The following is a 17,264-nucleotide window of genomic DNA, read 5'->3' on the forward strand; positions in this document are numbered from 1 at the left end:
AAAACAGAAAGCTAGCTATTTGAAACAAATCTCTGTTGCGAGACAAAAATGGCGTTTCGTGTGGCAGGTGCGTCAGAGTATCTCGCGATAACCGGATGGAAAATCGATGACATAAAACTAGCAAAGAAGGCGTGGATCCTTCCCGGCCAGAGATGTGTCAGATTCGACATGACTCCGGTGAACTACACTTTCGAGGTGCAAGCCATGAGCGCCGAGAAGTTGCCTTTCATTCTCCCAGCGGTTTTCACCATCGGACCGAGAACCGAAGACATGGATGCGCTCTTGAAGTACGCGAAATTGATCTCGCCGCACGATAAGTTGTCTAACCATGTCAAGGAACTCGTGCAAGGTGTTATCGAAGGAGAGACGCGTGTTCTTGCGGCTTCTATGACAATGGAACAGATTTTTAAAGGTAAAATTAACGAGAGGGTTTTTGCTTGATAGCGATTTTATTTGGGAGGGCTTCATAGATACTGTTTCATGTTTTATGTTGTTTCTTGCTAATCAGTAATAGATTAAGAATGTTTCGTGAAGTAATATATTTACTAAAATTAATATTAGTGCAAAATACAAGACATTGTTCCTAAGCTGAAATATATTTTTTAGCATAAGAATCATTATGGAAAATTTTTACATCAATTAAAGTTAAATTAGTCATCAAGATTGTTGCAAGAATCTGTTGTGTAGGAATAAAAGGTTTTTTTTTTTTTTCCAAAGTTCCAGAACAGAGTTGCAATAGTTTTCAAATTGTTATTAGAAATTGAGTTGATGGTCTTTCAATTCAAATTATATGTGTTATGCAATAGCTTCATGTTTTATGTTGTTTCTTGCTAATCAGTGAATATATGTTATAAATAAGCTGAACAGAATTAGGAAAAGAATGTTTCTTGCAGTAATATATTTACTAAAATTAATGTTAGTTCAAAGAGGAGGGCTCAAATGCCCTATTGCTTCATGTCTCAATCGTACCCCAATCTTTATCTTTGATTTTAAAATCCAAACCAATCAACATGACATCCACGTTAAAATGTGCTTAGAGATAAAATTTTACATTTTTTGAAATTTTTTTACTATTGTTTAAAATATGTACAAAATCAATGTTTTTTAGGAAATTGTGGACCATCCAAAAACAATGATTATGTACCTATCTTAAAAATTAGTAAAAAGTTTCCAAAAAATATAATACTTTGATCTTGAAGGACATTTTAACATGGATATCATGTTGAGTGGTTCAGATCTTTTATTTGGACTTTGAAATCGAAAATAAAGATGTTTATGTACTGTTGGAGCATGAAGCAATGGGACATTTGAGCCCTCCTCTAGTTCAAAATACAAGACAATGTTCCTAGGCTGTTATATATATTTTTCTGCATAAGAATCATTATGGTTATATTTTACTTTAAATTAGATCAATTAAAGTTAAATTAGTCATCAAGATTGTTGCAAGAATCTGTTGTGTGTAGGAATAAAAGATTATTTTTCCAAAGTTTCCTGAACATAGATGCAATAGTTGCAAATTGTTACTAGAAATTAAGTTCATCACCTATCAATTCAAATTATAACTTACTTATCTTTAAGAAAATTATTATTTGGGGTTTAGTTACTTTTGTACATTGTTGCATCTCGTTCGTCCCTTTTGTACATTCTTCCCCTCTATTTTGCATTTAAACTTGTTTTCTTGATTTAATAAAAGATTAAAGTAGGCTATGTCCTACTTAAAAAATAAGACTTCGATTTTCTTGAAGTATTAAAAAATCAAATTTTTACCTGTTTTAGTTACAGTAGACTATCATTGCCTGCTTACGGGTTTCATCTTAAGAAAAATAGAATGCTAAAATGACCTCCATTTCAGTTTAATCACTCCTAATCTATTTCTGTGTTACAATACTTACAATTTCACAATCTGAGTATTTTTACTGAATAGGCACAAAGGAGTTCAAGCAATCTGTGTTTGACAACGTGCAACTTGAACTACACCAGTTCGGGCTCATAATTTACAATGCAAATGTGAAACAACTGGTGGATGTGCGTGGCCACGAATACTTCTCCTACCTCGGCCAAAAAACCCAACAAGAGGCAGCCAACCAGGCAAAGATCGATGTATCGGAGGCAAAAATGAAGGGTGAAATGGGTGCCAAGGAAAGAGATGGCCACACGAAGCAAAACGCTGCCAAAGTCAATGCAGAGACTAAGATATATGAGAAACAGAGAGAGGGAGAATCACTGAAGCAGGAGGTGAAGGTGTCAACTGAGGTTAAGATTTATGAGAACCAGAGAGCAGCGGAGGTGGCTCAAGCGAATGCTGACCTGGCTGTGAAGAAGGCCTCATGGGAGAAGGAGACAAAACTCAAGCAAGTCGAGGCCGAGAAGGCCGTGGCAATAAGGGATGCCGAGTTGCAAATGGAAGTGGAAAAGAGGAACGCAGTGCGCCAGACAGAGAAACTCAAGGCAGATATTCTTAGTAAAGCTGTAGTTGACTATGAAACCAAGGTATTTACTTTTACTTTTTGCACAATATTTATAAACTTCTGAGTGAGGCTATGGTAATATGCATATTACACAATGGTCCGTACTATCGACTCATATCTTCGTTTTTAAAGTCTAAAGAGTTGATTTGAACTGTTCAACATGATTTTTGTATGAAAATTTACTTGCAGGTCAAATTTTACATTTTTTAGAATATTTTTACTATTTTTTAGATAGGTAGAAAATAATATGATTTTATATTTCTGGACCATTCAAAAGCGGTGGTTTTCTACCTATCTAAAAAAATAGTAAAAACATTCAAAAAAAATGTAAAATTTGTTCTTCAAGTACATTTTCATATGGAGATCATGTTTTAACTGTTCATATGGTTTTCAATACGTTTAACTAGATCAAATTTGTATATATGTTTTCCTTTGTAGGTGCAAGAAGCAAACCGTGACCTGTATAAGAAACAAAAGGCGGCCGAAGCGATGCTCTATGAGCAAGAGAAGACTGCTGATGCACGCAGGACTGCTGCTGAAGCTGCATTCTTTGCACGTCAGAAGGAGGCCGAGGCCGAGCTCTACGCAAAGAAAAGGGAAGCCGAGGGGCTGATTGCCTTGGGAAATGCACAGAGCCAATACCTCTCCTCACTCCTTGGTGCACTGGGTGGCAACTACCATGCTCTGAGAGATTACCTCATGATTAACAAGGGTATGTATCAGGAGATTGCTAGGATTAATGCTGACGGTATCAAGGGCTTAAGCCCGAAGATTAGTGTGTGGAACACTAATGGAGACGGGGGTGAAGGTGGCGCTATGAATGAAGTGTCTGAGTTTTACCGTAAGGTACCCCCGCTAATGAATATTGTTCAAGATCAAACCGGTATACAGCCGGTCCAATGGTTGGGAGGATTGTCTAATGGCAGGATTGTACCGAATGCTATTGCTGATAGCGAGGACCGTACAAAAGCAGGACACTCATTGTCACCTATTTCTGATGGAAATGTGATTGCTAAGGTCTCGGAGGAGTGAAAATGTCTATTGACTATTCAATTTTAGCTTGTTTTTAATTTGCAAAGGTCTTTCTCGATCGGATTTGTTCTTAGCAATTTTTTTTAGTGATTTGGTTCCGTCTATTGACTATTCATTGGCGCTGTTAGATAAAAAATAAATAAATAAAAGGTAATGCTGGTAGATTTCTTCTATTTGTTGTTATTCTACATTTTATCAATGTTTTTCAGTTTTTTAATGCTATGAAGTCAGATGTGCTCTATGTTTACAGTCTCCTCTTCAAATTTAGAAATGCTATGTTTTATTTGCCTTTTATTTTATTTTTCCTTTTTTTTATGGCATCTTTCTGTGAATTGCAGACGGGCGTGATAAGCTGGTTTTAAATAGTTCAGTTGGCTGATATTGCTAAGATTATAGCTTGCATCATATTATTCCGTTATTTTGTATGAATCGTCCTGCGTATATCAATGAGCAGACATCCCTGTTTCATAAAATTGAGCTGTTTCCCATAGAACAATAGTTCATCGCTTCTTTATTTTAGTACCATAAAAAGTGTAAAACCTATTGCCCAATTGTGCATTATTTCTGATGAGCAAATTTTCACGTTTTTATCGTAAAAATGTGATGAGCATCTTACTAAGAGCACACGTTCTATCTTCAAACTATGAATTTTCAGAGTAGAACTAGGTGTTCTAAAGCTCAGCAAGCTTTTTGATAAACTTAACTTCAAAAGACGAATCCAGATCAGCTGTTGTAACTGTAGAATGAAGTCTACTATCTAGAGTTGAGCTTTATTAAAACTATGAACTAAATTATTAGGGAAGTAAATAAATGTTCAATCAAAGGGGTAAAAAAATCTAGATAAAAGAGATGAAGCTCTGACAAGAAGATGCAACTTGTTGAGAGAGACCATCCTCTATAAAGTTTTCTTTGAATGGTTCAAGTTTATTAAATTTTAACAATCGACTAACTAATTCATCCTTTGTAGAATACAGAAATTAACACGAAAATTGCAAAACTAGAAAAAAAAAATCATGATGATGACAGTTGCCAGTGTACTTTTTCTTCATTTTCAGCAGCAGTTCAAATAGTCTCTCTTATATCGACTTGAATTGCTATTACCGGCTGAACCGGTGCAATATTAATGATGGCATCAACAGACTCAGCATCTGTCAACTTTGCATACAAGTTTTCATCCTCTATGTAGAGATAACCAGTGCGGATCTCTTGAGCAAGAGCACACGACCAACAAAACAGCCATTGTACATAATCAGTCAATGACGCAGAGCGACAGGCAATTTAAGTTTCTTTCTCATCTGAATTCTCCAATATCCTCCATATAGTAACCCATAAAAACAACAAAAAATTCCCGCATAGCCAATGACATCTGAAAGTTCGCTTATGTGAAGTGCCGAAATGTTAAGTACCCAAAATGGAGCTATGCATAGTAGTAAAAATGTGAACATGTGCACATACATGTTCCCAAACCCAAGCCTCTGTATGTTCCAACCAAACATGCAACAGGTGCAAAAAAAAAAGAGAGGCTCCTAATATCCAAATATTAGGATTACTTGTGCAGTCAAACAAACCTCCATTCCAATTGTGGTCAACTGGTACTTTAAATTGGTTTTGTCAGGCTGATTATTGTTTTCAATTGAATTGGATTCAATTTCTCTTCTAAGAGGGATAAAGATCATATAATACAAGCCAGCAAATACTGGTGCTGCTACCCCCAAAACAGAGAAAAAAATTTCCCAAAACTCTGGACGGGTTTTACTGTTATATCCCCAGTAGAGGCCGCAAAGTGCATACTGAAAGAAACAGGTGACATGTAGGAAAACTACCACAACTGTAATATGGACCCATTCATGTGGTCGGTACATTCCGTTTTTGCAATATGTTTTTCTTAGTTCTAATACATCTTCAGATCTCCACCTGCAAAGTAGGAAGAAATGATGGAACAGGTGGGGGTGTTCAAGTAGGCTCATAAGGGTAAAAAAGCCATTTAAGACTTGGTTGTTTATTTCAATCCAACGGTTTCTTAATGATTTTGTGGGGAATGCTTTGTTTAGTGCACCAATAAGAAGTAATACCAGCATCACTAGAGAGGCAACGACGCAGAGAAACCAAATGAGAAGTCCAATTTTCAGAGGATGCTTTAACCAATTCTTCAATTTGGAAAGAACTAATTTCCAGTTGAACTTTCCTACTAAGTGGGTCCCTGCAGGGGAGGGAACTGAAATTGAAATTTCCTCTTTTCTATTGAGAGTATCATGAAATTTGCTTAACAGATTGAGATTTCTTCTTCTTTCAGGTTCTTCCTGCAACAAGCTCTCCTCCATGGATGGAATACTAATGGCGCAGTATTCTAATTCGGGGGGGAATGGAGAAGTTTTGTGTTGTTGTTCTTGTTGTACATCTATTATTTCACTATTTTCATTAATGGACATTTTAGTCCTTTTATCGGGTGTAATTTTCTTGTCCCGTATGTTGTGACAGTTTTCCTGAAATTGGAAATAATTGTTATATAAACCTTTTCCTTCAATGCACCAAGAAGTCTATCTTGTATCAATGTAAACAGAAATTTATCACAAATTTTACTAATTAATGAGAGATTCATCTTTCATGTTTGACATTTTTATTAAATGAACAGACTTAACTCTTATGACAATGATGGGAAGAAAATAAATATAGTAGTAACTAACTAACTAAGGGAGGTAAAGTTCTAAAGATTGCACTAATTAGTGAATGCTCAAGAGAATGAAAAATATTATACTTCATTCACATTTGGAGGTATGAAGTTAAGATCGATTTAAGAAACCAGGGTCCTAAAAATACTACGGTGAAATAACCATCTGGTAAAAAGATTGCTCGAGTAAAGTAGCACAATGTAAAGCAACCTGATAAATAAACTCAGCAAACAAACCCAAAAGTATAAACAAAACTTTCAACAGATTGGTCTTGTAGAACAAAATCAACAAAAAAACTATGCAACTGAAATGAAACTACAGTTATTGAGAGAGTATTTACAGAATTAAAACCAAAAAAAAAAAAAACAGATATAATGTTATGAAGTGATACCTTTCAAAGCCTCAGTGGAGTACTGTTTTCTGGGAGAGAGAGCAGAGGAAAATTATTTTGAAATAGAGATTTCTAATTATATTCGCTCCACTACACCAAATCTAAGAAAGAAAAAAGAGAGCTCTGTTTGAATTGGGGAATGTAAGTGACACATACAAACATGCCAATACTGCCACTGAAAATCACTGTTCTTTTGATTTTTCAACTTTCAAATTTCGTTTATTTCGAATTTGAATTAACAGCATTTTTTATAGTTTAGTTCGACTGAACTGGAGACGACAAAAAAGGAAAAGAGGAGAGAGAGACAGAGAAAGACCCTAACCTAGGTCGAGGTGTGATCATGGCGAAGAACAGGAAGAAGAAAGAAGAATAACAACATAGAGGAGTCACTCCAATGGATACTCGTCTCAACTCAGGGTTCGTTACGCTGCCTGATGCGTCTCAGCCTATGGATACGACCAAGGGGGAAGGACTAGCAGCGAACCTTGGGCTTCTATCAGTAGAAAAATTAACTAAAGGGCTAAGAAGCTAATAAGAACAAATGAAATCAATTGCACGTGCGTGCTCCATTGGCGATAAAAATTAAGGTAATTTAGTATCAATTTGTCACATTATATAATTAAGTTGTACCAACAGAAGCGGAAATAATTGCTTAGTCTGTTATGCATTTTCAACTCTATGTTTTGTATGTTTTGTATGTCATGTCATCCTAACTCTTAGTTGCTGATTAGTGTTGCTCATCCTCTGATTGCTTAACAATCAGATTGATAATTAGCCTTTTAGTTACTGTTATACTTTTGAGTACTGTAATTGCCAACATGGCACATTTTGTAAAGAACAATTTAGTTTTTAATGAAACTGGTGGCCCATGCCACTTTTATCAAAAAAAAAAAAAAAACAGAAGCGGAAATAAATCTGCTACGATTCTAAGGATTATAGGTCCCTGAAATTTCAAATCTAAGGATTAGAATCGTAGCAGGTTTATTTCCCAACAGAAGCTTATTAGTATTGGTGCTTAGCTAAAAGCTTTTGTTCTAGCATCTTGCATAAGTTCTATCTACAATTTTTTTTTATACTACCTTTAAAAAGATAAACTACGGAACTTGTGTTATTTTTATATGTATCTTAAGTTACCTTTAAACGGCAACTGTTGTTAGTTATGCTGGATGGAGCCAGAAATTTATGAAATGGGGGTCAAAAAAAAAAAAAAAATTAATAAGAATGGTGAGTAAAAGAGAGAACTTTTGCATCTGTAATCTCTTGCTGTATATACAAAAATAGATTAGCCCAAGTATTGAAAATGTCATATACATTATAATTGCCTGTAGAAAATGTCATAGACTCTATATGCAATTGCAAATGTCATAGACTTTACGATTGCCTATAGAAACCAAGACAGAAGTTAGCCTAAATATTGAAAATTCTTTGATATTTACAAAGAAAAATGTTACTCGACGTGATAATTCTCCGTGTTGTGTTGAGTACTTGGGCTCTATGATGTTAGGCCCAGTCCATGCATCTTTCCTAACCCAGTTTGATCCAAAATAGATCAATTTTGTATTATCACGGTGTATCTGATAAATGAACAGTCAAGAATCAAAGATTACAGAAGGAACCTCAAAAGCGCTCTTCACCAATCACCATAGCAAAATATTCCTTCACTGTACTCACACTACAACATCTCACTAGATTGTGGGGCCGGACTCTGAAATCGACAATGGTCCGTGTTTTTCGCTTATTGGTGTATTGGGCCGTTTTACTACAGGCACGCATAAAAATAACCCACACAATTCCAAGCCTATAAAATAACTTCAAAACCCTAGAAACCCTTCTCTCGCGCCGCCGCAAAAGCTTTTCAGGAGAAGGAGAGATACCAGCTCGAGCAGAGAGGTAAAGGATTCAACAATGGGGCGCGTCCGTACGAAGACCGTGAAGAAATCGTCTCGCCAGGTGATCGAGCGCTACTACTCGCGCATGACCCTCGATTTCCACACGAACAAGAAGGTTCTTGAAGAAGTCGCGATCATCCCCTCTAAGCGCTTGCGCAACAAGATCGCCGGGTTCACGACTCACCTTATGCGCCGGATCCAGCGAGGCCCCGTCCGAGGCATCTCGCTCAAGCTTCAGGAGGAGGAGCGCGAGAGGCGCATGGATTTCGTGCCAGATGAGTCGGCGCTGAAGGTGAACGAGATCTTCGTCGACAAGGAGACGATAGAGATGCTCACGGCGCTCGGCATGGCAGATCTTCCAGGTGTGGAGAAACAAGAGGTGGTTCAGGCTGCGCCACAGTACGGTGGACGTGCGCCATATGGTGGTGGTGGTGGCCGCAGAGGAGGGAACTGAGAAAGTCTGATGAATCAACGGTAGGTGATTTGGATCGTGTTTTAGTTTTTTAAGTCATTTTTGGTTGAAACCTGAGAGTCATCAGTAGGTTATGTTTTTTATTAAGATTTTGTTATGTGAGTTTTGCTTGTTCAGACCTTGCTGTTCATTGGGATAAGAAATCTTTGTTATATGAATTGTCATCTCTTAATCTTATCAGATTTCTGGTGTTACTGGTTTCATATGTTATTTGATTTAGTTTAACATTAGATGATAATCAATTAATTCACCCATGTTAAGGTTTGAGAAGAAATCATCGAAAAATGTTGTTATCAATAAATTCTAGTGTTAAATGCTTAATTTATTTTTGCAAATCTGTTGTAGATGTTTATTTTACTATGGTAAGCACCAAACTCGATTTTATTCTTGTAATTGGATACAGTTTTTGATTCAATTGGTAGTTGTTTGTACCAGCTAAAATCTTGAACCTTACCAGTTGCTAGATGACACAAAACAAAACCCTTAGTAATGGTAGGCACCTTAAGGTGAAAATCTATAGAAAATAATGCTCATTTCTTACATGTTAAAATAATGGTGCAAAATTTGGGATAAGTAAACATGTTAAAATAATGCTCATTTCTTACATTTAGTTTATGGATTGGTTTGGTAGTTCAGAAGTTTTAAGTTTTCCGTAAACTTGCTTGGTTACAAGTTTATTTCGAGCAAGGGGATAAACAAACACCTAATTATGCCTTGTTTACTGAGACTTTTAGCAAGTATTGTATTACATATTAGTAATTATGTCTATGTAGGCAATTTTCATAGTCAGAACTAAACATGCATATATGGTTGTTAATAGATTTGGATTATAATCCCTGCTCTTTCCCAAAGGGACGAATATTTTTGTGGGTTACGTTAGTTTGAAATCATCAAACAGGATTATATGTGGGGTATTAGAATTTACTATTACTGAAGTTGCCGGTACTTTGCTGTATTTGGATTATATATTTATGTAGGTGTTTACAATTCAAGATACGGATTCTTCATGCTTTAAGTAGTTAATCTGCGAACGTGATAACTGATAAAACTCATATTTAACTATTTCAATTGAACTTTCAAGGATAATTGCTTGCATATCCACAACTCTGTTATTTCATTTGTTATATTCAATGTTTTAAATAGCGGTTTGCGGTGCATGTTCTAACATTCTTAGAAAAGGTTGTATTGGAAGGCTATTTTATAGTTATTAAAATATATTTCATACATGTTATTACAAAAATGGATTAGAATCCATTAATTGCAGCTTACCATAACAATAATGATAATGATTAGTGAAAAAATAGATGAGAATTACCGTAACAATAATGATAATGATCAGTGAAAAAATAGATGAGAACGATCATAGAAAAAAAAAGTGAGTGAAAGGAATTTTTTCGTTTTTGACTTAAAAACAAAAGTAGTTAGATTTTAAAATTATATATTTAAAATTTTAATGTTTGCAGATAGAAATTTAAATGTTTACGAGTAGCATTGTAAAATGTTATAAACGTAGCTTTAAATATTTAAATATTAACGTTAGAAATAAAAGTTACATAACATTGGAATTTTTTTTTGTTAAACTACTTGTGGAGAACGGACTTGGAGATTTTATTTGGAGTATAATTATCAGGCTCCTAATTAAATGTATACGGTTTTTAAACTGTAATTAACACTACCAGTCTATGAAACAAATCGGCTGATATACAGACCATTAAGAACTTGCAACAAATAACCGGTAATTCATCAGCATCGGATATGAATGTTCAACATTCCATCAATTTGTAAAATAGATCACTGCAACTTGAGACCAGCTAAATGCTTAGTAAACAAAAAGAAGTTGCGATTTCACAATTATGTAAACAATTACAAATGAACGTGCCGATTCTAAATAAGGGTTAAATTCAAGGTTCTAAATAGCGATTATCGTGTTATAGCGAAAAAGCTAAAAAAAACTATTGCGAATAGCATAGTTATAGCAAAAACTATTATACATAGCATTTTTTTGTTTATAAAATTATATTTTATATTTTTACTAATTATCAACCGTATATAAAGTCTTATAGAGCAATAAATAACACAAAATTGATTAAGAATTTAGAATATTTATATTGAATCAGTACAAAGTCCAAATTGTTATTCAAAATATTTCTAATAATATCATTAACTATCTATCTTTTTTTATTCAATATAACATAAGTATCATGATATAAACTATAAAATTTTTCTATTAAAAAAAACCTAAGTATCATGGAATAAACTATCTATCTTTTTCTATTTAAAAGCAAAATTAATCTGGATCTTGAAAAAAAAAAACTTTAAAATAAATTTTTAGTTTGGGCCTTTAAATAAAAGCATATGTAGCATAGCGTGCACTATAGCACGTAGCGTGTAGTGTAAATAGCGAACCACTATTGCTGCTATAGCGGTCGTAGCTGAAATAATGCACTTTTATCCTATAAGATAGCGTTCAATGTCCGAAAATACTATAGCGCGTTATTTAGAAGACTAGGTAAATCTATCTTATTAATCGAGACACAAACCTGATTATGTAATTTTAATTTTAAAAAAACTGGCGATGCAATTTTTAATCCCAAAATGTGAAGATGATTTCCACATCTCTCGCAACCACAACACGAGGAAAACAAACTTCGAACATTTTTTGTTCATAAAATTTCTTATATAAAAACTACAGCATGAGGAAAACATTTTAGAACACCTATCTATATAATTCTTTTTATAAAAAGAACATACTTTGGAATGATATAAAAAGGCAAAAATGGGGTTTTGATCAAATTTTTTTATTAAAAAAAATCAAACAAGCATTTCATAATTGCAAACTAAGACCAAATTCAATCCATATATGCCGAACTTGTGAAGTAGAAGCGCAATAATCTCATGCGAAATTGAAGCCAACATTGATTTTGGTCAAATAGTGGCCTTTTGTTTTCTTCTTCTGATACTTTTGCACAAAGCCACAAACCAATGGAGTAAACCAAGCAAGGATCAGAGTAATTTAAATAAGGTCACTAATAAAATTAAATAACTAAAAAATTGATTGTTGTCTTCCACTCGCAAGGATTGAACCTTCCTAATGAGAGAAATCGTGTCTTGTTCTTTACTTTGTGAAAGATAAAAGACAAAAAATTAAAATTAAAATTTTGCTGATGTTAATGTAGCAGCAATGTGAAAAAATTTCTAGTTGTACCTACAGCAACTACTATTGCATTTTATGGTGTTGCTGACTACAATAAAAAAATAAAAATAAATCAACATAGAGATAAAATAATCAAAATAAGTCTCTCATGTAACATCTATATAGTAAGGTTACAGACATTGAAATCTTAAGATCATCCTATTTTTACCATATTACCAAAACATTTGACATAGTAAACGACATCTGATAGTTATTTCAGGCTGCACTTGATCTAAATCTATGCACAAACTAAATTATCTGAATGAAAAATATTAAAAATTGAACTTCATTGTGCTTTTAATAGAGAGCGTCATCCAGAGAAAGTACCTAAAATTATTTATAGTGTTGACATAGTACAATGGAGCCATGGAATGCCTCATCAGATTTCAATTATTCAGACTATCTCATGAGAATTTTTAATTTATAGAAATTATTATTAAATAATAAAGAAAAACAGAAAAAGTGCTGGGGGTTTCCCCAAAAAAAATTTGGATCCAAACTTTGTAATGTTTTTTTTTTTTTTTGTTTCGGGTCCAAAGTGTTTTTTGTTTTCCTGAAAAGGTGGCTTCAGTTTTTTTCTGAAACAGAAAGATTGGCTGGATTCTTTTGAAACAAAAACATTGCTGGGATTTTTTTGATATAGTGGCTGGAATAGAAAACAGTTTGAATCCAGAAAAAAAATGTTTGAATCCGAATTTTAGTGTGAATCCAAATTTTAGTTTTTAGATCCATCTATGCCATAAAAAAAACCCATCACATTTTACGTTTCCCTTTGTTATTTAATAATAATTTCTATAAAGAAAAAAATTCTCTTCTCCTTTCTCATTATAGTTTCTCGCAATATAGACCAAAATGCACCAGTTCAATACTAGCACCAAGTATGATGGCTTGCTCAAACATTTTATGTATATACTCACCAAGTCATGGTGCTATTTGGTATAACTAGTCAGGAATAGCATTTGCACTTTACAACATAAATCAAGTTTAGTTGAATCATTAATTATAAAAGAAAAGGGTGACCCCGATGCTAAATTAAGTTGAAGACCATAAAATAGTCACAAATAGTCATCACGAAACTTGTACACTACTTTAATGGGTATCGCAATAAAATATTCAATTTCTGTATAAAATATTGTCAATGGAATTTCGATTTCATCCTACTTTAATGGCTAGTATTGTAAATTTTTATTTTCTATTTATTATAAAAAAATATTCGGTAGAATTGGACAGTTCAAATGCAAAAAGAGATATGAAAGTGCATTTCAAGTTTTCAACTTTTACGGATCCTGTTGAGCAATTTGTACACCTTTCTTCCTACACAGTAACAGCCTTCTTAGTTCTTTACAAAATAGACCACGATATTAATACAAACCTAACATATGCACCAAGATTAGGGAATTCGCATCCTCTGAGATATCTCATATTTTGCATGAATTTTTGCAAAAGTTCAACCGTTCCAATACATTCTGCATGAATCTCAAAGCTCAAATAATATTGGCTATACCTGTGCTATCCCCGAATAGGCACCGGACATGTCGATCACGCAAAATATGAGATATCTCAGAGGAAAAGCTGGCTAGGGCAGGTGGGAAAGACGCTGATAAAGACTCAAGATTAGGTACACTGAAAAGACATCCTAGATGATTTTCATACAACAAAATTGTGCAAACCACTATCAAATCAAGTAATAAACTAATAATCTCATATTTGAGAAATGAGTTCAATTTACTAAATTACATTTCATCTCTAGTGAAATACACTTCAACTTATCAAGGCAATCAAATCAGCAGCTATATACATTAAAACCCCTGCTTAGGAAATATAAACTTGTATCGAGCGGTACCAGTACAGGACTACCAAAATTCATGTAATGATCTCATATATGGCCCAGGTACACAAGCACCAACTCTCAGACCCACAACCTGCCACACACAAATGATCAGTGTAAAAAAAAAAATTAAAATAGACTTGATGGCTGAGAAGAAACTTGGAATGATAGTAATTTAAGGAAAAATAGAAATAGCTAGTAAGCATAAAATCAAAAGTTGTTAGAGAGAGAGAGAGACTGAAATTAGCTAATCTAGTTTAATTTTATCAGTGTCCTCAATCAAATTATTGGTCATGCCAAGAAAGAGAGAATGAGCAAAAAACTTAATGAATTATTTTCTAAATTAATAGAATCATACAATAGATTTAAAGAGAGAAGATGCAGTCACTTGAGATAGCTTGAGGGGGCTTCGTCTTGCGTCAAATGATCGAGAAAAGACGGAGGTACTTTTTCTCTCTCCGCTATTTCACCTGGAAGATAGTGAAGAAAGAAAAGAGAGGAAGGGAACACGAGGGGATGAGGGGGGCATCGAAGGGCAATATTGTCCAAGAAATACTCTGCTATTCTCTTCTCCCCCCTCCTGTCATCCATTTGGCACATTGCAAAAATCAGAATAGCAGCGGTATACCGAAGAGTGCATGGAATTGCTCTGGTGGAACAAACCCTAAACCAATTAGCTCATGATATAACTTCTCCAGCTCAACCATATCATCAAATCACAAGTTTCTTCCAATTTGCATATTTCTCGTATGAAACTGAGGCCATGATGCCTTCTTTCATAAAGCCTGTCTTTGCACATATCAGGAATCATCAGTAAAACCATACCCCTTTACATCAGGTGTATACCCTTTCTCAACCATCCCCTCCTTAATTATGTCATAAGTCACTCTATTCGGAACCAAACCCTTCTCTAACATCTCATTCAAAAGTTCATTGGCCTCGGATAATTTACTGTTTGCACAATAATATTTCATGAACACGTTGTACGTCACCACATTGGCACGTTTCCGTGCCTTCTCCATCCTGTGCCGCATGTTAAAAGCTGCTCTCATATTTCCCTTCTTACACAACCCATCAATCAATGTGTTATATGTAATATGAGTTGGTTCCAAGCCTACTTCATACATCTCATCCAAGAGCTTAATGGCCTTTGCTGTGTTGCCTTGTTCACATAATCCTCTAATTAGCACATTATATGTTACTAAGTTGGCTCGGACCCCTTTCTCCTTCATCTCATCCAAAATTTCACTGACACCTTTCGTGTCACCCGTTTTACAGAGGCCACATATCAAACAGTTGTAGGTATATATATCTGGGTTAATTCCTTTCTGCTCCATCTTTTTTTTCAAATCAAATGCCTTTGATGCCAAACCATACCGGCAATACCCATCAATCAAAGTATTGTATGTGATCACATTTGGCTCAGTTTTTCTATTAATTATTTCATCAAACCAAGTCTTTGCCTCATCCATCATCCCTTTCTTACATAAACCATTAATGAGAGAATTGTAACTGGCCGTATTAGGAACTAATCCAGAACCCTCCACTTCTCTCAATAATGCAATTGCCTCATCAATCTTATCTTCTTCGCAAAAACCAGCAATCAGAGTATTATATGTAATTAGACTAGGAGAAATCCCTTGCCTCTTCATCTCGTCAAAAAATTTAAGTGCAGCCTTACAATTCAAATCTTTACAATAGCCGTCAATTATAGTATTGAAAGTAACTACATTAGGTTTCACCCCATTGGAAACCATCTCCTTCAACAATGCATCTGCTTTATACATCTTACCAGCTCCACCTTTCTTACAATACCCATCAAGTAACGTATTGTATGTAATTACCGAAGGCTCAAAACCCCACGACTTGACATCCTCCAACAAATCACCCGCTCGCCTCAATTTTCCGGCTTTACAGAACCCATTAATCATAGTATTAAGAGTGATTAAATTTGGGCCAAATTTTCTCCTGAGCATATTATCAAACACACTCTCTGCAACACCTGTCTTTCCATTTTTTATCAGAGAAGATAACAAGGGGTTAATAGAGAGGGTAGATAGGCGAAGGCTGTAGTCACCTGACCGAAAGAACGACTCCACGGAAGACTCTAAATGCGAGGTTTTGACCAGAGATAGAGTTAGCATATCAGCAATCAATGAAAATGATTCACGGTGGAGCCGTGCAGAGGAAATGGAGAGCGAATGGAGGATCGAAGAAGGGGAATGGACGTGGGAGAGAGAGATGTGGTGAAGCTCAGAGCGAAGGTGGGAATAGAGCTTGTGACTGGAGAGGGAGAGAAGGAGAGAGGAATGAAGAGAGAGGGGGAGAGGGGTGGGGAAGCGAGAGCGGGCCCAGCGGGTGAGGCGGAGGAGGAGTAGCGGTGGGAAGGGAGGGGAGAGGGAGAGGAGGCGGCTGAGGAAGGAGGAAAAGGAGGCGGGAGTGGTGACGCCGGTGAGGCATTCCAGGTGAGACCATCGTTGCTTGGAGATGAGAGATGTTAGGGTTTCAAGGTCGGGAAGAGAAGGATGGGGTTGCGAGGCGGAGGCCGTGGAGAAATTGGTTAGAGATCTGTAGCGGATGAGGATCTGGTGAGAGAACATGGAGAGGAGGTTGGCGAAGAACCTTGCACCGTTGTACGGTGAGTTTGGGGACCCTGATCAGGCCAGCTTGAAATTTACTCGACCCACTCTTAAGATTCTTAAGATTCTTAAGATTCGTGCTGATCTAGTCCACACGGATCATAAAGTAATTCCGATCCGCGCACTGCACATCGCATATATCTATGGAGTATGGACTATGATCTGTAAACTTCAACAAATGAATCGCATATATCTATGGAGTATGGACTATGATCTGTAAACTTCAACAAAAAAAAACAAAAAAAAAAAAAAAACTTCAACAAATGAAGATAGAAGAAAGTTAAAACTAATAATAATATGAGAAGTACATGTCAGATAAGAATATATATAAAAAAATCTATATCCATTTTTGTATCTTGCCTATTCATCTATCAATATTCTCATCCGAAGACCAAAGAATAAGTGTGAAAGTTAACGCTAATACTTATATGAGAAGTACATGCCAGGTAAGAATATAGATTAGTCTTCTATTAGTTCCTCTAACAATCTATTATCATTAATATGCAAAGTCAATTGTGCTTGACTCCTCTCTCTCTTCCGATAAAAAAAAAAAGCAAAATCATATTCACGCTCTTTACGGCCTCCGCCTCTTCATGTCCTTCACGGCCTCTGTCTCTTCTCTTTCTCGGCGTGGTGCACCGTCGAGATCCGACGAGGAGAGCGTGGTGCACCGTCGAGATCCG

At 35.5% G+C, this 17,264-nt stretch overlaps 3 protein-coding genes and 1 pseudogene across 5 annotated transcripts; 2 read left to right on the forward strand and 2 right to left on the reverse strand.

Annotated features, from left to right (window-relative positions):
* On the forward strand, nucleotides 1–3,758 carry LOC144557013 (flotillin-like protein 1). The gene is made up of 3 exons (XM_078305554.1): nucleotides 1–412; nucleotides 1,925–2,490; nucleotides 2,907–3,758. The coding sequence occupies exons 1-3, from the start codon at nucleotides 49–51 to the stop codon at nucleotides 3,498–3,500; spliced, it is 1,524 nt and encodes a 507-aa protein (XP_078161680.1). The 5' UTR covers nucleotides 1–48; the 3' UTR covers nucleotides 3,501–3,758.
* An 804-nt stretch (nucleotides 3,759–4,562) lies between these two features.
* On the reverse strand, nucleotides 4,563–6,013 carry LOC144556588 (uncharacterized; annotated as a pseudogene).
* A 2,324-nt stretch (nucleotides 6,014–8,337) lies between these two features.
* LOC144557016 (small ribosomal subunit protein eS17y-like) lies at nucleotides 8,338–9,115 on the forward strand. Its single transcript, XM_078305557.1, has one exon. It carries the CDS (start codon nucleotides 8,466–8,468, stop codon nucleotides 8,901–8,903), a length of 438 nt encoding a protein of 145 aa, XP_078161683.1. The 5' UTR covers nucleotides 8,338–8,465; the 3' UTR covers nucleotides 8,904–9,115.
* Nucleotides 9,116–13,783: 4,668 nt separating this feature from the next.
* LOC144557518 (Pentatricopeptide repeat (PPR-like) superfamily protein) lies at nucleotides 13,784–16,608 on the reverse strand. 3 transcript variants are annotated; one of them, XR_013512687.1, is made up of 2 exons: nucleotides 14,331–16,608; nucleotides 13,784–14,036 (listed from the first exon to the last, which is right to left on the reverse strand). XR_013512687.1 is itself a non-coding variant. In XM_078306101.1 (1 exon), the coding sequence occupies exon 1, from the start codon at nucleotides 16,540–16,542 to the stop codon at nucleotides 14,743–14,745; it is 1,800 nt and encodes a 599-aa protein (XP_078162227.1). In that variant the 5' UTR covers nucleotides 16,543–16,608; the 3' UTR covers nucleotides 14,176–14,742. The 3 variants fall into 3 exon arrangements, 1 of the variants encoding a protein (XP_078162227.1); XR_013512686.1 differs by having other exon boundaries at nucleotides 14,301–16,608; XM_078306101.1 differs by lacking the exon at nucleotides 13,784–14,036 and having other exon boundaries at nucleotides 14,176–16,608.
* Nucleotides 16,609–17,264: the final 656 nt, after the last annotated feature.

Source organism: Carex rostrata, chromosome 7, assembly GCF_964058835.1.
Source record: "Carex rostrata chromosome 7, lpCarRost1.2, whole genome shotgun sequence".
NCBI classification, from domain to species: domain Eukaryota; kingdom Viridiplantae; phylum Streptophyta; class Magnoliopsida; order Poales; family Cyperaceae; genus Carex; species Carex rostrata.

Bases quoted from the DNA above. Each gene is read 5' to 3' on its own strand.
- LOC144557013 (XM_078305554.1), top strand. From the start codon at position 49: ATGGCGTTTCGTGTGGCAGGTGCGTCAGAGTATCTCGCGATAACCGGA. The intron at 413-1,924 runs GTAAAATTAACG...TTTACTGAATAG, and splicing joins AATGGAACAGATTTTTAAAG to GCACAAAGGAGTTCAAGCAA. The intron at 2,491-2,906 runs GTATTTACTTTT...TTTCCTTTGTAG, and splicing joins TAGTTGACTATGAAACCAAG to GTGCAAGAAGCAAACCGTGA.
- LOC144557518 (XM_078306101.1), bottom strand. From the start codon at position 16,542: ATGTTCTCTCACCAGATCCTCATCCGCTACAGATCTCTAACCAATTTC.
- LOC144557016 (XM_078305557.1), top strand. From the start codon at position 8,466: ATGGGGCGCGTCCGTACGAAGACCGTGAAGAAATCGTCTCGCCAGGTG.